The following is a 24,400-nucleotide window of genomic DNA, read 5'->3' on the forward strand; positions in this document are numbered from 1 at the left end:
AGGCGGTCTTCATATATTAATACAACTCCGATTGTGTTTATCTGAAAGAAGAAAGTCATATACATGGGCTTGAGGGTCAGTAAAGCTTGGGGTAACTTTTGTTTTAAAGTGAGCTAATCCCATCCATGGAACCTTTATATTGTAAAATATAATTACAGTTTTAAATAACTGTTTTCTATTTGAATATATTTTAAAACGTAATTTATTCATGTGATGGCAAAGCTGAATTTCAGCATCATTACTCCAGTCTTCAGGGTCACATGATCCTTCAAAAATCATTCTAATATGCTGATTTGCTGCTCAAGAAACATTTCTTATTATTATCAATGCTGTAAACAGTTTTTTCTAAATATCACAGATATTACATATCAACCTTTCCATTCTTTATAGTGGAAAAAGGTTCTATAGATTATTTAAATATTCTTCACAAAAGAAGAACTGCTCACTGAAGCTCTTTGGGGTACAAAAAATGGTTCACAGCAAAAAAAAAAAAAAAAAAAAAAAAAAGTAAATATTTAATCACTGCAAAACCGCAAAAAAAAATGGAATTAAAGTAGTTTGGGGTAATACTTAAGGTTTTATACAATAGCATTAGTTTCTGCAATAGCTAACATGAAATCATAATGAACAATATTTTTACAGCATTTATAAATCTTGTTTCATGTTATTCTATATATATAATAATATGTTCAAGTTGTATAAGCTTTAGTTTTAGTTAATGCAAAGGTATATGAATTAGCAATGAACAAAAGTATATTTATAAATTATAAACATTAACCTAAATTAACAAATTCTTTAAAGAATGCTTTTTGTAAGTTCAATGTCTAATGCATTAACTAATTGTTACGTAACATGATGTATATAAACTCTCATGATAAGGAAGAATCCTTATAAAACAGGAGAAAACACCATTAACACAAACAAGAACCGACAAAGACTAATGCCGAGTTCAGACTGCACGATTTTCAAAGTAGTCGGGTCACTGTTCTTTTCACACTGCATGACTATCTTGGCCAGCATTCAGTCGCTGCTATGTTCATACTGCACGATGGATCGGCGACAGAAGGTTTCACACTGCATGACTTTACAATAGGAAGAATCGCCGACAACTCTGGCATGCAAACTACGTTTCACAACCAAACATACGCGAGACATGACAAGGAAACAACGCGCGCAAGACCAGAGTTCTCACGTGAGACTGGCCCTGTGTCTCAATCAGCTCCCTAGCTCCCTAGGTCGTGAATCAGTATATAATGAAAGCGAATGTGGCTGATACCCTGATCAGTGCCCTGACTGCTGAACTAGGGAGCTGATTGAGACACACGGTGGGATTATTATTAAAAATAGTAGCCCGCAAGAAGCTTGAATGTGCTGATTTGCAGCGAAAACAACATAAAGAAAAGAAGAATATGGAGAAGGAAATGTTTGGGGAGACGCAAAGAACAAGGATTGTGTGTTCTGCAACGAGAGTTGGAGCTAAATACATAACTTTTCAATGTGCTGCTGTTACGGATGGTCAAGCAAATGTTTGTGCTTTGCTTCTGTATGATAAAATTGTAATGTTTATCTGAAACGAAGCCATGCTTGCTGATATTTTGGTCTATAACTCCTCCCCGAACTCTCCGCTGCTCTGTATCTTGCTCTTTCATTGGCTGTCGGTCATCGCCGATGTAGTTTTCAGTCAGAACACTTTTCACACTGCAGGATTTTGAATCGCCGACAGGTCCAGATATTTAGCATGCCAAATATCTCACGGGTGTCGGCGACTCGTCGGCGATTCTCTCAGATCGTGTCTTTGCTCATTCACACTCGCGTGAATGAGCACCGATTTGCCTGTGATTTCGGGCATTTGTCGGCGATTTCTCAAAACCTGTCGGCGAGCCAAAATCGGGGCTAAAATCGTGCAGTCTGAACTCGGCTTAAGGGAAAACACAGGGTGTATATACACAGCAAACAAAGGGAGAAACTAACTAGACACACCTGAAGGACTAATCAACTCAGTAACCAAGGATACTAACGAGGACAGGACTAATTAACAAACTAGTATACAACTAAGAAGCACAGACTAGAACTGAACAGGCAAACAGAAAAACAACAGACAGACATAACCCTGACACTAATGTTGACGAATTCAAGCTTGGTAACACTTTAGAATACTGATCCTTCATTAATGAATAACTACACAGGAACAAATGAATAATGCATTATTAACTAACAAGTAACTCTGATGAATGAATTAGTAAGTAATAGTGCTCAGTTGTAGGTGGTAGTTCACTATTAACTAATCAGTAACTACTGTTTTTTCATACCTCTAAGAGAACTACTAAGAACTACTATATACAGGTTCATAATTAACATGAATGATGCATAATGTATAATTAATTCTAAAGTAAAGGCCTTGGTAAACCACTAGTAATGACTGAAGTATTACTAAATACTTAATAAAGAATTACTAATTATTTGGATCAGTATTCTAAAGTGAAAAACATGATAACTCTCTAGTAACTACTGAAGTCATTGTAAACTTTTGATGTTTTTGTATGTTTTTGTATGTTTTTGTACAGTAATTCCTTATGATATATTTGGTAACACTTAAGTAATTACAAGTGGGTTACCATGATCTTCACTTTAGAATACTGATCCAAATAATTAGTAGTTCCTTTAGAAGGATGTAGTAACACTTGAGTAATTACTAGTGGGTTACTATGATCTTCACTTTAGAATACTGATCCAAAAAGGTAGTAGTTACTTTAGAGTTATATAGTAACTCTTGAGTTATTACTATCCAATACTTTACAAAAACCTCAAAAGTTTACAGTGACTTCAGTAGTTACTAGAGAGTTATCATGTTTTTCACTTTAGAATACTGATCCAAATAATTAGTAATTCCTTCTTAGGTATTTGGTAATACTTCACTCATTACTAGTGGTTTACCAAAGCCTTTACTATAGAATTAATTATACATTATTCATTATTCACATTAATTACAAACCTGTATATAGTAGTTCTTAGTAGTTCTCTGGGAGGTATGAAAAAAACAGTAGTTACTGATTAGTTAATAGTGAACTACCACCTTCAGCTGAGCACTATTACTTACTAATTCATTCATCAGAGTTACTTGTTAGTTAATAGTAGTTACTAGAGTGTTAATAATGCATTACTCATTTGTTCCTGTGTAGTTATTCATTAATGAAGGATCAGTATTCTAAAGTGTTACCTTCAAGCTTATTGTAAAGTGTTTCTAGTTTTGTAATTTAACAGAAACATTTTTTAGCAGTAAAATTTTCTCATTTGTAAGTCAGTTTTAACAAAAGGATCTGCTAAATGAATAAATGTTAATTATGTAAGGGTTTTGTTTTTTTTCATTATTTAACATTATTAAGTGCCAACATTTGGTAACAATACACACTCTTTGTAAAGTGGTTTTGTCTCATTTTAGTTACAAGTTTGTCTTGAACTCCTCCCTGTGTAATTTTGGCTAGATAATTTGTTTAAGAGCAACTTTGCGCCAGAAGACCCCAACATTTACACAGCTGCGGCTTGTCAGATGTTCTTTCCTGTACTTAAAGAATTTTTGAAACGAGCAAACATATTAATGTCTATTAAAAGAAACATTCCTTGACATTTCAAGAAAACAGAAATTTAAGAGAAATCTTAGGCAAGAGTTCCTGAAGTTTTGACAGCCGGGACCTTGAAAGCTTTAAATTGCTTCCATGCTGAGGATGACTTTTGGAAACTGCCCACATTGTTTTACATGTCATGCTATTTTTATATGACATTCATTGCTAAAGTGGCTCTTTCACACATATGACTCTCGAGTTAAATGTTTTTGCAAGACGATTTGAGTTGTACATGTTTCGATAGTTTGTAGAAATCTGTTATTTTAATGAAACTTTTAACATATTCAGTATATGCTGAAGAAGAACACAAAGATAAACTGAACATGAATGTCCACCATTAGTCGTCATGAGTGGACTACACCCAGGTTTTAAGCTTTTAAATCATCAAGGAGCCTTAAAAGAATTAATTTACGTTCTCAGCGTATGAAACCGATTCTCAGAAACACTAGAGAACCACGCTGAGTGTCTCCACATTCACAACATTTCAGTTCCACTCCTGCTGGAGTTAGGGCTATCCCATAGAGACATGCAAGATTTATGGAGGAACATTGTGGTAACTGATGCTGTGGATCTTTGGGGAATTCTGGCTTCCTTTTGTATGCTTCAGACGTTCTTCTTCAGAAGAAAAACAACCCCACATGAGTTAGAGGAAGATTTGTTCTTCAGTAAAGCTATTTAACTGATTATTGAAATAAAAGAATTTTATTGAAGAAATGATATAGATTCTTTTTAATTCATTTACTAGGCTTTTAAATTATTCTGTATTCAGTATGGTTTGCAAAACACAAAGGATAAGAAAGTTAATATTTCTTTATCTGCATGTCTGTAATGTCTGCATGTCATAATATCTTTATTATAGTAGTTTTGAAGAAAGTCTCTAATGCTCACCATTTATTTGATCAAAAATACAGTATAAATAGTAATATTGTAAAATATAATTACAGTTTTAAATAACTGTTTTCTATTTGAATATATTTTAAAATGTAATTTATTCATGTGATGGCAAAGCTGAATTTCAGCATCATTACTCCAGTCTTCAGGGTCACATGATCCTTCAGAAATCATTCTAATATGCTGATTTGGTGCTCAAGAAACATTTCTTACTATTATCAATGCTGTAAACAGCTTTTGCTAAATATCACAGAGTGTTAAGATACTTATTCTGTGAAAACTTTGAATAATATTGTCAATTGCACTCGTAACCCATCCATGTGTTAAAGGGCTAAGTTATGCAATTTTAAAAGTTTTTAATTTTGTTTTGTAGGTCTCCTACAATAGGTTTACATGCATCCAAAGGTCAAAAAACACTTGAATATATATTGCACATCACTTAATTTCTCAAAGAGTCTGAGAACAGTTAGTTTGAAGTCTCTAAACCCCTCCTTTCCCTGAGCCTACTCTGCTCTGATTGGTCAGACGGCCCAGTCTGTCGTGATTGGGCTACCACTCATAGCGCGTGTCAGAAATGAAACACCTATTACCAAATCACATACATACAGTGATACAAAAATAAACTGTGGCGTTGGATTTTCTGTATCAGTTCCAACACAAGTCCTCATCCTTTTAAAGTGCACGCAAAGTGGACTTGCAATGCAGAAAACAGCATCTTCTCGACATGTCGACAACATTAACCAAATTTTTTCAGGTCTCAGCTACAACTACAGTGTTTGAAGGCGGGTCAAAGTAGATTTTGTTCGCGGGCAGCCAATGAAGACCATAGACTGGCATTATGCAAATATGTTACATTGTTACACAGGCATGTAACAGGAGGTGAGACTGGAATTGCTGACAACTCGTTTCGGCAGAATATTTCAGAATAGATTCTTTCATTTAAGACAATAACTTTATTTGTCATTCACTTTAATCTTTAAAAGTTTTCAGACCTTTTAAATTCACAAACAGCTATATTACACACTGCATGAAAGGTAATATTCGAAAAAACAATAATAAGGGGCACTTTAATGTGAAACTATACCCCAGAGCTGGAAAAAAGGCAATGACCAGTAGCACAACTTAACTAATTATAGCATTACTGGAACAGCTAACCCAGCAGCTATCCCATTACACAGAGGTAGGTAGGCAAAAAGATGTTAGACAGGTCAAGATTGAGGCTTTCATGCTGAGGCCAGAGGTTAATATGAAAGGCGCCACAGTAAGAGCATTTGCTATTCATACCATACACCCGCACACAAACAAACATAAATGCATTCTAGTGCCCACAAACTGAATGGGAAATATAAACAGTGTCTGTTAATGATGTGCGCTAACATGTGTCCTTTCTTGTTCTGCAGAAATCGAGCCTTGGATCCATCGGTTCAGAGCAGAGGGCACTGTCGATTATTCACAGCTGACCTTTGACCCAGGCCAGAACGAACTAATCGTGGGCGCAAGGTAATGGCACCTTCTTCCATCACCATATGAAATTGAATTAGGACTCAGTCCATGTGTCTCATTATACGAACGAGTGTGTTTCAATGTCAGGGTTTCTGACAATATGTCTGCAAAGCCATACATTCATCTTTTACTATATTTTCAGCAACACTAAATTGACACCCACTGCGAAAATGTCACAATTGCCAGGTTTCCCATGATTAGCCCAATACTGACACATAATCTGAGGCTTCACAAAGCCACGCAATGAAACCCCAGGACTTTTGTGGCAGACAAAGAACAGCAAAAAGCCTACTCATCAACAGATACTTTCATAAAAAAATCGCACCATGAATGTGAGAATAGGATAGGAGTTCCTGTGTCCAGCTCTAATTAATGAGTGTGATGATTTCCACATAGACTTTCACACTGTCCTGCCATACATCTTCAGCCAAATTAATCTCATATTCCCGATCTGTCAGCAGCCTGGATGGTCTCTAAGCAATTATTTTGTGACAACCGCAGAAATGGTTTGATATGAGGCACTGTAACAGTTCATTCACCCACAGGGCCGAGAGCGGTAGAATAATTACATTTTCTCTGAGAAGCAAGGATTACCGTTCACTTCACTAGTGATTCATTGTATCTTGAACAGATTGTTGTTTTTTTTTAACTTGAAAGTAACGAGATGGAAAGTGTTAGTTAGCTCTCAGAACCTGCTCCAAAGTGCAACACATCATTATCAAGTCTGACTCGGCTAAAGAGTTGGAAGTAATGCAGCTGGGATTTTTGGTTCTCTCTAAACATCAAAATGTATTGCTGGTGTTACAAAGAAGTGCACATCAGTGGTAATGGCTCAAATGAAAAGACTCTTTTGACCTGTTGTACAGTAGGAAACACTTGTTGAGTTTTTCCAGCTATACCATTGTGTTCTGATTATGATCAGAAAGCTCAGTTGCAGCGAATTATTTGGTCTGTCAATATGTTGTGTACTTTGGTTCGGGTTTGAAGACAGCAAACCCCCTCAAACAAGAAGAATACTAACAACTGGAGCTGAAGGAATTCAGTAATGCCCTTTAGATTGCGTTTGGGAACTAGAGTTGCACATCAATGTCAGCCGATAAGATGTTCTTTTTAATATTATTATTAAGTAAAATAGGCAAATATATAAGACTTATTTTAGACAAATTACAATGGGATGTATTATTTCTCATTGGTTAAACAAATCAAATATAAATAGAATAAAATAAAATATATAGAAACAAAACACTATGGATTATACACACACAGTAGCATGCAGTGGTGTTCTGAAATGAGGAGGCAAAATGTATATATATATATAAAAAATATATAAAAATTTTTTTTTTTTTTTTTTTTTTTTTTTTTCCTCGTCTTAAGAAATATCTGCATACACATAAAACCACTTAAACGACTGAAACGATGTAGTATACATGCCAGATCAGTATGTGGTGCTGTAATTCTGCCACAGGGATACACTAAAAATGGAGCATGCGCATAAACCTTGCGCGCTGTATACAAACTTTAGTAAAGCTTAGAAATAAAGCTTTATTTTAGTAAAGCTAATAGGCTCAGTAGCATCTGCAGCACGAACACAAACATGTAGTCCGCTATTGTTGTTGTTGTTGTTGTTGTTGCTGTTAGCGGTGTCTGACTAGGATCGACACGTGGGGTGATGACATCATCGTTTCACCAAATATAAGGATTGGCTGTACACACGAAAACGTAATGTCGTCGTTTTCATATTTATCCACTCTGGGATTCGGTTTAAAAAAAATAGAGGTTTCACCTTCTGAAAACGCCAGATCCGTCTGAACGAAATGCCTATACTATACAATATTTTTGTGTATACAGCTAAACTCGTCTCCGTGTGGATGGGCCTTAAGTTTTGTTCTATTTTTGTCCTTACTATTTTGTTCCCTCGATTTATACGAAATATACGGATTGGCTGTACACACGAAAACGTAATGTCGTCGTTTTCATATTTATCCACTCTGGGATTCGGTTTAAAAAAAATAGAGGTTTCACCTTCTGAAAACGCCAGATCCGTCTGAACGAAACGCCTATACTATACAAAATTTTTGTGTATACAGCTAAACTCTGTATACTCTAAAATTTACTAAATCCTGCGTTCGACATACTATTTTGTTCCCTCGATTTACTAAATTGTGCATACGACATACGACATACTATTTTGTTCCCTCGATTTACTAAATCCTGCGTACGACATACTATTTTGTTCCCTCGATTTACTAAATTGTGCATACGATATACGACATACTATTTTGTTCCCTTGATTTACTAAATCGTGCGTTCGACATACTATTTTGTTCCCTCGATTTACTAAATCGTGCATACGACATACTATTTGGTTCCCTCGTTTTACTAAATCGTGCGTTCGACATACTATTTTGTTCCCTCGATTTACTAAATCCTGCGTACGACATACTATTTTGTTCCCTCGATTTACTAAATCGTGCATACGACATACTATTTTGTTCCCTCGATTTACTAAATCCTGCGTACGACATACTATTTTGTTCCCTCGATTTACTAAATTGTGCATACGACATACGACATACTATTTTGTTCCCTTGATTTACTAAATCGTGCGTACGACATACTATTTTGTTCCCTCGATTTACTAAATTGTGCGTACGACATACGACATACTATTTTGTTCCCTCGTTTTACTAAATCGTGCGTTCGACATGCTATTTTGTTCCCTCGATTTACTAAATCGTGCATACGAAGTACTGTTTTGTTCCCTCGATTTACTAAATCCTGCGTACGACATACTATTTTGTTCCCTCGATTTACTAAATTGTGCGTACGACATACGACATACTATTTTGTTCCCTCGATTTACTAAATTGTGCGTTCGACGTACGACATACTGTTTTGTTCCCTCGATTTACTAAATCGTGCATACGACATACTGTTTTGTTCCCTCGATTTACTAAATCCTGCGTACGACATACGACATACTGTTTTGTTCCCTTGATTTACTAAATCGTGCGTTCGACATACTATTTTGTTCCCTCGATTTACTAAATCGTGCATACGACATACTGTTTTGTTCCCTCGATTTACTAAATCCTGCGTACGACATACGACATACTGTTTTGTTCCCTTGATTTACTAAATCGTGCATACGACATACTGTTTTGTTCCCTCGATTTACTAAATCCTGCGTACGACATACGACATACTGTTTTGTTCCCTTGATTTACTAAATCGTGCATACTACGACATCGTGCGTTCGACTATTTTGTTCCCTCGATTTACTAAATTGTGCATACGACATACGACATACTATTTTGTTCCCTCGATTTACTAAATCCTGCGTACGACATACTATTTTGTTCCCTCGATTTACTAAATTGTGCATACGACATACACATACTATTTTGTTCCCTTGATTTACTAAATCGTGCGTTCGACATACTATTTTGTTCCCTCGATTTACTAAATCGTGCATACGACATACTATTTGGTTCCCTCGTTTTACTAAATCGTGCGTTCGACATGCTATTTTGTTCCCTCGATTTACTAAATTGTGCGTACGGCATACTATTTTGTTCCCTCGATTTACTAAATCGTGCATACGACATACTATTTTGTTCCCTCGATTTACTAAATCGTGCATACGACATACTATTTTGTTCCCTCGATTTACTAAATCCTGCGTACGACATACTATTTTGTTCCCTCGATTTACTAAATTGTGCATACGACATACAACATACTATTTTGTTCCCTTGATTTACTAAATCGTGCGTTCGACATACTATTTTGTTCCCTCGATTTACTAAATACTGCGTACGACATACTATTTTGTTCCCTCGATTTACTAAATCGTGCATACGACATACTGTTTTGTTCCCTCGATTTACTAAATCCTGCGTACGACATACTATTTTGTTCCCTCGATTTACTAAATCCTACGCATACTATTTTGTTCCCTCGATTTACTAAATCGACATACTATTTTGTTCCCTCGATTTACTAAATTGTGCGTACGACATACTATTTTGTTCCCTCGATTTACTAAATCGTGCATACGACATACGGCATACTATTTTGTTCCCTCGATTTACTAAATCGTGCATACGTTCGACATACTATTTTGTTCCCTCGATTTACTAAATCGTGCATACTATTTTGACAAATCGTGCGTTCGACTATTTTGTTCCCTCTACTAATCGTGCGTATACTATTTTGTTCCCTCGATTTACTAAGATACGACATACTATTTACTAAATCGTGCATACGCATACGACATACTATTTTGTTCCCTCGATTTACTAAATCGTGCATACGACATACTATTTTGTTCCCTCGATTTACTAAATCGTGCATACGACATACTTTTTTGTTCCCTCGATTTACTAAATTGTGCGCATGATTTAGCAAATCGAGGAAATGAATTAGTATGTTGTGAGCACGATTTATAAATCGTGGGAACGACTTAGTAAAGCGAGCACACGATTTAGCCTACAATTTTTTTCCTGCATGTCATGTGCGGGGCTCCATACAATCATAATGCAATGGAAGCATTGTTTTATTTTTGTATTATGGATTATTTTCTTATCCAATTTTTTGAGGCACTGCCTCCCTTGCCTCCTCTGAGGAAACGCCCCTGACACCCACACACGCGCACACATGCACCTAATGAAAATAAAATGCATATAAAATTGAAATAAATTGAAATGGTTCATAGGAGGTCTACATTTGTTGAATGATTATATGTTAAAAATGTTTTTCCATATATTTTATTAGTTTTATTTTATTGAATTTGACTTTTTTATTATATTTTATATAGGTTAATAAATCGGTTATCAGCCTCAAAGATACATTAAAAAATGGTTATCAGATCAGTGCATCTCTACTGAGAACTGTATGACCGTCATTTCTAGCAATTTGTGGAGGTGACAATCACTGTAAACAGACTGCCCATCTTTCTGTTGTTAATGTCCATCACCATGGATAAGATGAGTCAAGTGCTATGGATCAATATTGTTCAAATTGAGCTGTGAAGAGGAAAACGAAAGTCTTGTCTTGGTTGAACTCCATGATGCTTTCGGCTCGACTGGTTATCCCTGGAGCAGATGGGTTTTCAGTGCTCAAGGCCTCAGAAACACACCCACAGTCTGGCCTAATGGACTGTGCAAAGGTTCTCCAGCTGAGTTGCTGCTTCATCAAGGTCACTGAACAACAGGGTTCTCGTGAAGATGCGCAGCAGCTCAGGGAAGATTTCTGCCAATTACCAACACCAGACTGAGCAGACCTGTCAAAGTACAGACACTTAGATTGTGGAATATTGAATCATGCCTCAGGCTTGCTGGTCATGGAATAAATTTTCTATTAACCAATCAGATTTTAGAGTTATGGTTAAAGTTAAGGGCATTTTCTTCATATTAGGGGTATCTCATGGTTAGGACATTTGCGTATGTCCTAAGGCGTATTGTTCTAGGACCGACAAAGAATATCCATTCAAAGGATGTTGACCTACTTGGCTAGATCAAATTGTGCCTGATGCTCCACAGAAGTGCATTTAAATTCAACAACAAAAAGAAATAGTAATTAATAATCTACAACAAGCACAGTATGATCAGAATACCTCTATATTGATAGTTGCATGGTCATTACAGAAATAATGGCCTAGTGGTCTGTGCAAAGGAGCCATTGATAGTGAGAAGCTCAAAAGGCTTCAACGGTAATGCAGTGAAACACAATCAATAGACATGTCGATTCAGTAAGTGGACCTTAATCACAGGAACCTGATTTATCATGTACTCTCTTATACAATAAGACAGGCTCCGCTTTCAGATTATGTACCATATTGTTTTAGCAAATGTGTTTGTGCTTCCGTCGTTCACAGATGGATGTAAAATCATGTCGGACGGATATGTGATTTGTAGTTCCACATAGAAAATTACATTTGAGATTAGACTTGGCAGAACACTATATTGCTACACTACATTGTATACTCAACCCAAGATGTTTGGAGGAACAAATTTAGTTGTATTTTTGCTTCCCAGAATTAAAATGCAGGCAGCATTTACAATCCTCTGCTGCTCCAAAAAAGCATCTTATCCTTAGGCAAGGTCCAGTTTCGGCTCATTAAATTGACAGTAGGCTGCACACTTTGCATAAGAGGTTATTGATTGTAATACATGGTTAGCCTTCAGCCAGGTATACGGATCAAATGAAAAACCAAACTTGAACTGTTATGTCAAGTTATATTGAAAGTGGATGTGTATAGGGAGCATATTAATGAGATTTATTCAGCAATTCATTTGGAAATTTAGTTCTGAATCCTCTGTTTTATTTATAGACTTGTTTACCTCTGAAAAAGCTCAAAACATTCCTCTCACAACATTGGCCAATTGCTATCACACATGGATTCACTCGAAATGTTGCAATCCATAAAAATCTCTATTTATAACCGCAATTCCCGCCCACCCTTCTGAAACAACTTGTGTTCTGATTTGCGAGAAAATTTAAACCTTTTTTTGTCTTTTCTTTCAGAAATCATCTCTTCAGGCTACATTTAGAGGATCTTTCATTGATCCAGGTGGGTGAAAAAGTGTATGTCTGTGTCTTTCTGTCTTTCTTCTTGCTCAGACAGCTCAAACACCCAGGATGAGACTAACAGGTGTTGCTGCCGCCATGTGTAAATGCCAATTACAGTGGCTTCACAAACTCAGAGAGAAAGACTTTGCCAATTTAAAAGTTGTCAGTTCGGCACAATGCAGACGTGACTGGTGTTTGTGCCCTGTGGGCTGGCACTGTGTGTTAAAACCATATGTAAACTTTCCCTGGGCTCCATTTTGCATTTGTGTTGTTTGAAATCTATTAACAGCTCTTATTTGGATGACCAGATGTCAGGTTGTGCTAAATTAAATGTTTTAATGCTGGCAAACAATCAGGTTCTTTGATTCTTTGAGACTAGCATCGTACTGGGCATCGATAATGATGTTCACTAATAAATATGATGAGGCTGATTAGGATTAGGGAGTCTTAAGGGGTGTTCACACTGACTGCGATTAATTGCTGGAAATTGTTGCGTCTGTGTTTTGCGAGGTGGCGGATCACTCTCTCAGATAGAAAAAGGCTCATTAAAAGTATGAAAATATTGTATTGTTATTTCTTTTAAAATGGCAATGAAGCAGGTTTGTCAGATTATCATTGTTATTTGTAAGAATATTTGTGTTATTTATTTTTTTATATATTATTTATTATTATTGTCCACTAAATCAAAGTCATGTGGTGCAACCAACATGAAGGGAGAAAAAACAGAACAATAATTTTTAGAATATTCTAATATTTACGGAAGAGGATTAGGGCCAAGAAATAAAAAAATAAAACCATCTCGAGATTAAAGTTATTAAATTTTGAGAAAATAGTCAAGATAAAATGTTGAGAATAAAGTCATTAAATTACGAGAAAAAAGTTGTTAAATTATGAGAAAAAAGTCGTTAAATTATGAGAACAAATTCGTAATTTAACAAATTTGTTCTCGTAATTTAACGACTTTTTTCTCATAATTTAATGACTTTATTCTCAACATTTTATCTCGTCTTTTTTCTCAAAATTTAACAACATTTTTCTCATAATTTAACGAATTTGTTCTCGTAATTTAACGACTTTTTTCTCATAATTTAATTACTTTATTCTCAACATTTTATCTCGACTTTTTTCTCGAAATTTAACGAGTTTTTTCTCGTAATTTAACGAGTTTATTCTCAACATTTTATCTAGACTTTTTTCTCGAAATTAAACGATTTTTTTCTCGAAATTTAACGAGTTTATTCTCAACTTTTTTCTCGAAATTTAACGATTTTTTTTCTCGAAATTTAACAACTTTAATCTCGAGATGGTTTTATTTTTTTTATTATTGCTTGGCCCTAATCCTCTTCCGTAAATATTTTTATAATTTTTAATAAAATATTTTATTTATTAGACTCTAGCATCCCCGTAACTCAGAGGAAAAGTGGTTAAGTTTGACCTTTTAATGACAAGGCACTTAATTATTTGTGACCCGTGCTGGCAAAATGAGTCGCAATGAGCAAATTTTCAATAATTAGTTATTGTTAGCCCTCTACTTTAAAAAACCTTCAGAATGATGTGTGATTTCTTGGAATCTGACAAAAAATGACTGAGCTACACCTGTTTGAAGTCGATAGAGTCAGCAAAAGTCAATTTTGAGAAAAATCTAGTTAAAGTATTCTGAAGGTTCAAAACAAAATCTAGCGACTATGCCTTAAAATCCCTGATAATACCACCAAATTTGGCACAAACCAAGTCAAAACCCATATCTATAGGAAAAAATATATATATATTCAACTTTTTCCCATGATTCCACAATTGTTTGATTAACATTGGTGAAACAGACAGCAAATATTATGACCTACTGTACCAAACGGATCTAATGTTATGTTACACATCAAATGTTTTTCCCCAACAGTTAACCAAACGTTCACTTAAACATAAAAGATAATTTGCGTGAATAGGCCTACTCACCAAGACAGATTTTTTGAAATACTGTAATTCTGTGTATATGTGCAAATCAGGATCTGAGGCGTCTTTGTGCACATGCTTGGGATCTGTCAGTCAGCGCAAGTAAGATCATTTTATTTACATCAGCCTGAGTTTGAAAATCACATTTCATTGGTTCAGACTCATGCCATCAAGAATTCCCTATGAATATTTACAAAGTTGGAAGGCTGTGTTTTACAATGATAACAAACTTGTGCTGAGGGGAGCGCCAGTCGTCCAGAAGCGGGCAGAGAAAAACAGCATTTCTCATGGTCAAAGGAAAGGTACTCCTGTCAGAAAACGTACAAATAAAGACTCTTTTAGATTTTTAATTGCTATTTGAAGCATTGGGCATTGGGATTGCTAGACAAGGGCTTAATGAACTCATTTTTGTGAAAACCTCATTTTCAATCTCAAATTGACATTTTTTACTTGTTTCGCCTATAGGTCGAAAATTAGTCAGTGCGTATTCTGACTCATTTTGCCAGCAAGGGACACATTTAAAGACCCCCTGTGGTGAAAATTACGTTTTTAATGTTGTTTATATGTCTATGTGGTGTTTTTAATATGCTTTAAGACAAACCATGTGCAAATTCATATGTCAGCACCATTGCTGAGTATTTTGTCTTTAAAACTTCTGAAAAAAAGACAGTCGCGGTTTGAAATCACTGGTGTCTGTGACGTCACAAACTACCTTGTAACCAATCACGTCAACGTGGCAGCGGGCTTTAGCATATCATTAACAGCGAACTAGCAGTGGAGTCTCAAGAGAAGCCAAGTTAACCCAGTATATTTTTCTGTTGATATGAAAAATTGTGTAGATTTAGCAATATAGTGGGTGTGTGATGTATATTACGATGTTATGATGAACACTGACGTTCTGAGTTGTTAAAGCGTTTGTAAGGATACTGATTGTTAGAAGGCAGCTGTCTGACTCTGACATGGCAAACAGGAACATAGTTTGTGTAACATTAGCAACACATTATTAGCTGTTTGATGACATAGTCAAGCAAAAGGCTAATCATATTAATTACCGTTATGTGTCCGATGTTGTAAAGATTTGATACCATTGAGCAGCATTTACCTCAGTAAGTTGACCGAGTGGATCTCTGAGCTTGTGTGAGTGAGTGGAGGTGGTGCTGATTTGCATATTCAATAATCCACATATATTAAATGAGACAAGGGTGTCGAGTTACATTCAAGCTATTTTAAGGCATGAAGAAATTCTTTCACAGAAAAAAAAAAACACTTGAATATGTAATTTTGGTGATCAAAGATGAGTTTTAAGGGATACAATTATTGACTACAGGGGGACTTTAAGAATTAATTTAACACCTTTTACCCTAAAAATAAATGATTTTGAAAATGAATGACTTTAGGTGACTTTGTCGCTTGTCTCTTGGAAACGCTGTTAGTGTGAACGATGCTTTAGACTCGGGCCTCTCCAGATGTTCTACTTCTATAAAGGCCAGGACTATCAAATCCTATTAATGAGCCCAGTTTAAAAGGCAAATGGACCTGAAAGAAGACCTGTATATCTCCCAAATTAGAACTTATTCCCTTAACAAATTTCAAACATAATTACCCAAGAGTAACTGCTATCCTGTGATAGCTGCAGCAGGCAAGTGACTGTACATTCTCTCTCCTATTGCATTGAACATCTTATAACCCTGTAAATAACCATCCAAACATTGTTTGGAAATTTATTTGAAGCCTCTCCCAGTGTGAAGACTTTTTTAGGCCTCCAAAAGAGTCAAACACTGGCTGTTTAACAACTTAAACATCATGGGGGCTCCTCAAAAAGGCTGACCTCCTGGGGAAAAGAGCAAACAGACCAGACCCAACTTTTGAGATGCCTTTTGTTCTGACCTGCTCACAGGGAACCAGCATCACAAAGATGAGCCCGGCCATTCCTCTCCGGCCAATCCTTTCCTCCTTAATAGAATTCCTTCACTTGCCGCACAGCATGGAGTGTTGTGTGTACTTTTCCTTTTTGGTCTTTTTAATGCTCTTTTTCACTTCTACAGCTGACTTTGCTGAAGGTTTCTCTGAAAAGAGAAATGCTCTGATGAGATGTTTTGATGACAGGTTCCCAATTTAGCTTTTAGTTCCATTGCGGCATGCGAGTACTTGTAGGTTGTTTGTGCTTTTAAGCATTTGTGACTTTGTTCTTGGGTAAAAATGACAGTATTGCATAAATGTAGTCCCTTTTCAAGATTTTTGTGTGGTTTTGGTATCACATGAATGATTAAATATGGTTTATTTAGAATCTATGTTTCTGTCTGTGTTTTTTCTCCTCTTATACTGTGCAACAACTTTCAAGGAAAACCGGTAATATCACAGGCAAGGGGAAAATATGAATGATGCCGACAATATGGTGCAATGAGCGAGAAGTCCTGAGACCTGAGAAGGAAATGACCTAGAAAGTACTGCTTTTATCCTTCATTGATCTCACAGAATAGAGCTTTCAGTAGCAATGATGCATCAGCAATAGGAAAAATAAACCCGCAGAGTGACCCATCATGTGTCTGCAACACCTCTGCTAGTGTTTAATAGCACAGGTTTGTGAAGCATTAAAAGTCTTTTAATGGAAGGATAAATGTGGCAGCACTATAGGTGTATATTGTGATAGTATATAATCATTATATGTACATGTGCAGGACACATTTTATTTCATGGGCCATTGTACAAAAAATGGGTGTCATTTGTGGACCTTCTGTATATGCAAATGTGAAATGCGTAAAGACTATCTATCTATCTATCTATTGGGTGTGAGCAAAAACACGCTGTTTTTGTGTGTGTCCCTTTAAATGCAAATGAGCTGCTGCTCCCAGCCACTTTCCAGAAGAGGGCGGAGCTTTAACAGCTCACGCTTTGGTTGTTCAACAACAACAAAGCTGGAGAACCTTACGCAGCCAAAATGATGATTGTCAGTAACGGTGTTCAGCCTTACATTGTTCAAACCAGAGTCGGACACTGATGGAGAGACTCAGGAAGAAGTTACAACTTATAGAATGCATCTGAATGTTTAGTGGATAAATGTATGTAGTTGATTCAACTCATAGACTAGCATGTGCCGTCATGTTAATCTTTTGTGCAAATCCATCATTGAATTGACACTTGTTTGTGAAGCAGTCTGGTGTAAAATGATGGCATGGCAACAACACTCACCTACAACAACTCTTCCTCTTCTCTAAAGTAACCCAACATGGCCTCACCCCCTTTGTTGCATGTTCTAGGGGACAGGGTTTATGTAAATTTTAGGTTTACTGATGTCACTAACCTAGAAAGAAGCTTGTTGTATTCCCTACCAGCCATTTGTTATAGTCCTTAAACAGAGAATTTTTTAAAAGAAAATATCTCCCTTTGCATTGAACTTTGAGCATCGTAACTTTGCAGAGGTCCATCCAGCCTCGCTCCCGTCCCATTGCTCTCGGCCCCACCCTGCTTGCCAACATGTACAGGGATATAATGTAATGATATACTGTATTAAAGATTGCACACAGTGCATGTGCTGTTTTTATGCAGTGGTATCAGATAGAGCTGTTTTCCGTATGGGTGACTGTAGATTGAACTGTTTTTTAGGGATAAAGGTTACCGTATATTGATCCAAAATGAAGTTTGGCATCATAATTCACCATAACCTCAGTTTCCTAGAGATCCCCTCGCAATAATGTAAAGCAGATTCAGATCAGAATTTGTTGAAAGAAAACTCTTTGGAAATTGGTCAGGTATACTTTAATCAGAAGTGAATGTCTCAGATGAGTTTAATTGTATTAGAAATCTTCATAATAGAAAAAAGAAAGAGGTCACGAAGTGATAGACACAACAAAATAAAGAGTGGTGGAAACTGTCAGTGCAAATATGTTGAGATACTGAGTTTGCAAACTCACTGACAGGTCCAGATGATGTCTCCTAATGCTTGTCCTCTGTGTATCGTTATTGTTCTGTCAGGATGTCATCCACAAGAGAGATGAGGAAAGCAGTTTTCAGATGTGATTTCACAATGTAAACCTGCTTGTTGATAGACATACTTCAGATGTACAAATTTGCATTGGATTTCGCATTTGCTGAGACAAGCGGTCAAATGCTAAAAAAAATCATATATATATATATATATATATATATATATATATATATATATATATATGTATATATATATTTTTTTTTTTTTTTTTTTATTTTTTTTGTCCACATAGAGAAACAAAAGTCATGAAGTCATGTATACTCCTGAACCAGTGTTAATGTAGAACATCATATTAGTTGTAATGATCTTCAATGGCAAGGAAATATAAACAATGGCCTCTTGGAAATGTAGATTCTTATACGGAGTCAATGGGATTCTCAAACCTAGATGGAATGAACAATACAGCTGCTTTCTCATTTGTCAAACGGCAGAGGTGCTCGAAAAAGAGCACCTCTATTGTTCACTCCTTATGGTCTCAGTCTACCTAGAGTCCACCTTGCTCAGCCGATTTTCCTCTGTCAAGTCTGCTCTCCCTTGAGCATTTTGCATATTGTACAGTAGCAGCACTCCTAGCGCCACTGATTAATTGCCTGAATAAATGCATTGTAGTCACTTCATTGTATTTCAAGCTTGACAAATGAAAGCCGGAGTCTGTTTCCCCAGTACGCCTCTATTCAGGCAAATTGCGAGAGCAAATTTAAATCAGTTGTTAATATGCAACAGAAAAATTGCCGTCTTTATTACTGATACATATGTATAAGTTTAACACTGTCATTAAATCATTTTATTCTAAGTGAACTAGATGAGGTCTAGCTTCTCAGGGGTATGCTTCCCAAAGGCATTGTTAGCCATTTATGGTTGCATGTTATATACATATGGCATTTCCCGAAACCATACTTCCAACTACGGTTGTCGAGCTGTGGTTAGAAGCATAGTTTCTTTGTGATACTGAATTGATCCTGTTCTTGGGCGCAATAAGCAAGATAACATTCAGTACATTGTATTAGTGATGAGCACTATTTGAAACAGGCTTTGTGAAGCTTCGAAACCCTTTCAAATAATTTGTTTTGAACCAGTTATTCTGAGCGCGTATCAAACTGCCAAAATCACATGATTTCAGTAGGCTTTATTATGTCATAACTGTTTCGAAGCGTTTTGAAATTTCAATGGTTTGCTGCTAGGGGGTGATGATTTCTGAACCCATTAACCCTTTATGGTTTTTTAAAAGTTTTATAGATTTGTAAACATTTTTAATGACACATTTGTATAATAAAAATGAAGAGTTTTCGTTAATCTCTTATTGGCATTAATGATGACAGAATTTTTATTTTTGAACTAAGCCTTTAATTGAATTAGTTAGCAGACGTTATTACTCCACCACCTGTTTAACAACATATATTATATAAAGTCATATATTGTTAAATGAACGTGGCTCAAACAACCAGGGAAACAATCGTGACTTGCTAGTTCATTTGTCCACCGATGCATCATATTATGGCAGTTAAGCGGCGAGTTGCATCTTTGTAGGGGAAACACATCCCAGGATAGTCTGGTTTACTTTTGGCAGGCTCAAAAGAAAATAAGTACAGACATGAGGTGGCTTCTTATCTAAGTGGCTTGTTGACCGATCGCCTCAGGTTAGACCTGCATGCCCTATGCACCACAGCTAGCCTGCTGTGTCAATTCAGCACACATGCACTCATAATGCTGTGCTGCCCACTTATTCTCTATTTAACGCAGCAGTTATAGCTCCTCACCCCATGGCAGCTGTCTCGTTTGAAACATACCAACCCAGACCTGCCATTTACATTCACTCCCGTAGCAAATATGGTAATCATTGTGATTTAAACCGGTGTTTAGCAGTTTGCTCTAAGGGGATGTGCCCATGAGCACAATTCAACTCTCCGCTGTACTTACACACATGCACCGGTGCGTTTGGTTCAGCAGAAATAGAGCCATTACCGTGATCGATGATTTTATCATGTCAGCTAGTTGCGTGGTGATTTTGTTCAGCCGTGACTCTGGATCTTTTGTTCATTTTAATCTTGTTTATATTTTATTCAGTAGCACTGGAATGGTGAGTGACGTTGTGAACTCATGAATATTAAATAGCACGAACTGATGTTGCTAGTTAATATTCCTAGACAGTTTACAGTTTTTCTCAGTCGCTTTGGTGCATTTCTCACATCACTATTTACATTTGCACAACAGTTAGTTCAACCTCCACAACATTTAGTCATTTGTGCACATCATAGTAGCAGTTTCTCATTCCTTCGAACAAATTGCAAATGCTTTTGGACATGCATCAATTGCTTTCATACAACTTTCTGCTGTTTTATAACATTATCATTTGCTTATGTCATGTCAGTCAAAATTAACTATACTTGTGAATGCTGAATAGTCATTCCATATAAAACTAATAGTCCTCATTTCATTGCTTGAGTCATTACATACAAAAATGTTGAACTAGTTGTCAAAATCTGTCAAGCAAATTTTACACATTTTTTAAAATCTTTTTTTCCTGAAAATGTCTCCTAAATTGAACAATTTCTCTCAAGTGAATCTCAACTTTCACTGATGAGAAGGGGTGTGTGAAGCATTAGTTGCAACCAATGATAAGCCACTTCTCTACAATCACTGTCAGAGCTGAATCCCATAAACCCCCACTTTACAAGCATATACGAACCAAGCAGGACATAGTGTGTACCATTTCTACAATACTGTGACACAGAAATGGAAGGTCAGCCTCATGGAAGAGGGGTAAGGGTGCGGGGAGGAAGGGGAAGGGGACAAAACAGGGGAAGAGGAAGAAGAGGCCAATAGGCAGATCCCTGATGAAATCAGGGCTACAATTGTGGATCATGTTGTCAATCACGGCCTCACAATGGCTGAGGCTGGTCGAAGGGTGCAGCCAAATGTTGGGAGAACCACTGTAAATTCAATTATTCAAACATTTCGTTGGGAGAACAGGTGTGTATAAATGGACAGTAATTCAGCACTAAACAATCTGCACTGCACTACTGTCATCGTGTCATACATGAAGCTTGCAGTGGGACAAGAACTTGTCACTGTACATTTTACATTTAGACGTACAGCTTTGCTGCATCACACATTTAGTGTATTGTAGTGTACAGTAGTTTTACAGTAAAGATTTGCCATATGTACTGCAATATTGTTTACAGTTGTGCACAGCTCTACCCAAAGGGAGTTTATGTTTGTTGCAAATAAGGGTGTAATTTTTCTTTTGCACAATGCTGTGAACAAATTAGAATTGCAAAGAGCATATGCAGTAAAAATGTGAAACATACATATTCAGTGTCTTGTACTCAGTTACCTCACTAAATACAGTAATGTGTAACTTTACTGTATTTTTCAAATGGCTGTGCAAATAGTATATAGTGCTGTCTTGAGCATTTTCAGGTAGTGTCACCAAGATCTGACTTTTTTGCATTGGAAAACATTGACAGAGTAAACTGTCATAATGAAAACATGACAAAGCCATTTGACTATCTTGTTCATAAACAATGGTGTCAGGACTTTTCATCTTGATGACACTGACACTTTCATTGACACGAATACTTGCTTTTGAGGAATAACCTATCCATTTTGAGCAAGTGACACGCTTTTGCAGGTTATCAACTAGGTTTTGCAGTTTGCACTAATTGTTTTGAGAACTGCATTAACTGTTGTGCAAATGTAAATAGTGATGTGAGAAATGCACCAAAGCGACTGAGAAAAACTGTAAGTCACATTATTTGATTAATATACATAAATATAACCATCACTTTGGTGCTATTCATAAACCGCTGCAAATGTACTTGAATTGTACTGCATTGAAAAACACAATTCTGATTTGCAATTTTACTTTTAGACCTTTTTGAAATATTTAATTGAGAGATTTTAAAACTGGAAAGCCAATAATTCACATACGATCTATATACAGGAAATAATAAATCACTGAATAAATAAATGTTTGCTCAGAAATTTTTATTGCCTTTTAAATGTTATTTAATTCCGAGATGTCAAACCTGTAATGTCAACCATTTAAAATCAAGATAGATAGATAGATAGATAGATAGATAGACAGACAGACAGACAGACAGACAGACAGACAGACAGATAGATAGATAGATAGATAGATAGATAGATAGATAGATAGATAGATAGATAGATAGATAGATAGATAGATAGATAGATAGATAGATAGACGGACGGACCGACGGCCGGTCGGTCAAACGATTGATTGACTGATTGACTGATTTTTAGACAATTTATAGTTCTTAAACCTGAAAGAAAATTTTTGGAGCCATGAATTCCTGTAAAAATTTCCATTGGGTTTTTAGAATAGTGTTTTATCAGATAAATAGTGTCTGTGATTAACATTACTTGAAGAAACTTTCATGTTTTGTGCAGTTAATTACATAAATTACGCACTTTCATACCTGAAATCATGAAGTTTTGAAACTTTTGTTTGCTTTAAAGTTTCAAAGAAGTTGCCACATTAGGGATTTGCTAGTGTGTTAAAGCGCACAGCTGATTTCAACACTCATTTGAGGATAGACTGTGCATAATTAGACTTATCAAAGCATCTGATGCTCTTGATTTCACATTTTCTAAAAAGTAGGAGTTCATGAAAAGTGTTGTTAACAGGATTTAGCTGTGATATTGACTTTGGCACGTTATATCATTAACTTGCCTTTTATAAGCAATATAAACCCAAAGTAAAAGAGACAGATTGTCAGTCATGTATTTCATTAACCTCTCTTACTCACCGTCACTAAAACAATTACATGCACTGATCAACAGAACACTTGTGCTAATTTCTGAGGGCGGCTGTTTCAATTGCTTCCAGTTACTCAGCCATTTAAATTCATGAAATAATGAACATATGAGCTCCCCTTCAGCGCTCTATATACTGTAACTCCATCAGATGTCTGATTAACAAGGGACTAGGCTTGGACTGTGGTCTTATATGCCAATTACAGTCTGATAATGGCTACTTAGCAACATACTCCAGTAAATGCTGCTGGGACTTTTCCCATTTACATATGTAATGAGTGGAGATGTATTGGGTTTTGGTAAAAGATCACTTTTGGCTAAAATGTATGTTATAGATGAGGTTTCAATCTCATTTACAAGCCATAGTTGCAGGGCAGGATGAGATCACCTTAAATTTCCACACTTCAGTGCACTGTAATTATGAAAATGTACAATTAATCCAATTGAGAGAGATGCAATATTTTGTCATCTGTTGACTGTTGCCTCACATGCTATTTTCACCAGTTGTTGAAATGAGCAGAATTCATTGAATACTCAAAGCGTGCCTGTGGTTGCATTCTTCAACTCAGATAATAGAAGCATGCACACCAGAAATGCTTGCAATCATTTATGCATGCCTTGTTTTGTCTTGGCAATGTAAATTCCAGGCAGAACTCAGAGAGAGCTGTGTGGTGGGTGACTAAACCCACACAGTGCTGACTGGCACTCTTTAGCCCACCTGTTCTTGACAATGACCGCTCAGTTATGGGGTCTGCACCCGACCATCTGGAACAATGGAGCAAGTCTGCCATACAGAAACGGTGAAACTCTAAAGACATTAAAGTGTGCTTAACTACCTGCAGATGTTGTCTGTGTTTTGCTGTTTATGTTGAAAGTTGTGTTATGTAACTGTTTGTATAGCCTCTAATTTATAGAGCATTGTATTCTATACCATGTTTCTTCTTTTACTTGTTCCCTTCATTGTGGTGCTGAATACAAGTTAAACACAAAGTTCGTTCAAATGTTTCTTCTCTTTCAATGAAAATAATTCCAAAAGAAGCCAAAAAATAAAGGAAAACAGAATGGATGTGAGTGGAGCAGGGCGACAGCAATTTCACCTCTG

At 36.3% G+C, this 24,400-nt stretch overlaps 1 protein-coding gene across 2 annotated transcripts in view; it reads left to right on the plus strand.

The window, feature by feature from the left end:
* sema5a (sema domain, seven thrombospondin repeats (type 1 and type 1-like), transmembrane domain (TM) and short cytoplasmic domain, (semaphorin) 5A) overlaps window positions 1–24,400 on the plus strand; it is a 182,683-nt gene that overhangs the window by 62,990 nt on the left and 95,293 nt on the right. For both annotated transcript variants that reach the window (XR_007182444.1, XM_048174264.1), the window contains exons 3-4: window positions 5,912–6,011; window positions 12,543–12,588. Coding sequence is in view for 1 of the 2 variants with exons in the window: in XM_048174264.1 (XP_048030221.1) it covers window positions 5,912–6,011; window positions 12,543–12,588 (146 nt within the window). In the remaining variant the exon portion in view is untranslated. The remainder of the gene's footprint in view (window positions 1–5,911; window positions 6,012–12,542; window positions 12,589–24,400) is intronic.

The sequence above is a fragment of the Megalobrama amblycephala genome, linkage group LG22 (genome assembly GCF_018812025.1).
Source record: "Megalobrama amblycephala isolate DHTTF-2021 linkage group LG22, ASM1881202v1, whole genome shotgun sequence".
In the NCBI taxonomy this organism is placed as follows: domain Eukaryota; kingdom Metazoa; phylum Chordata; class Actinopteri; order Cypriniformes; family Xenocyprididae; genus Megalobrama; species Megalobrama amblycephala.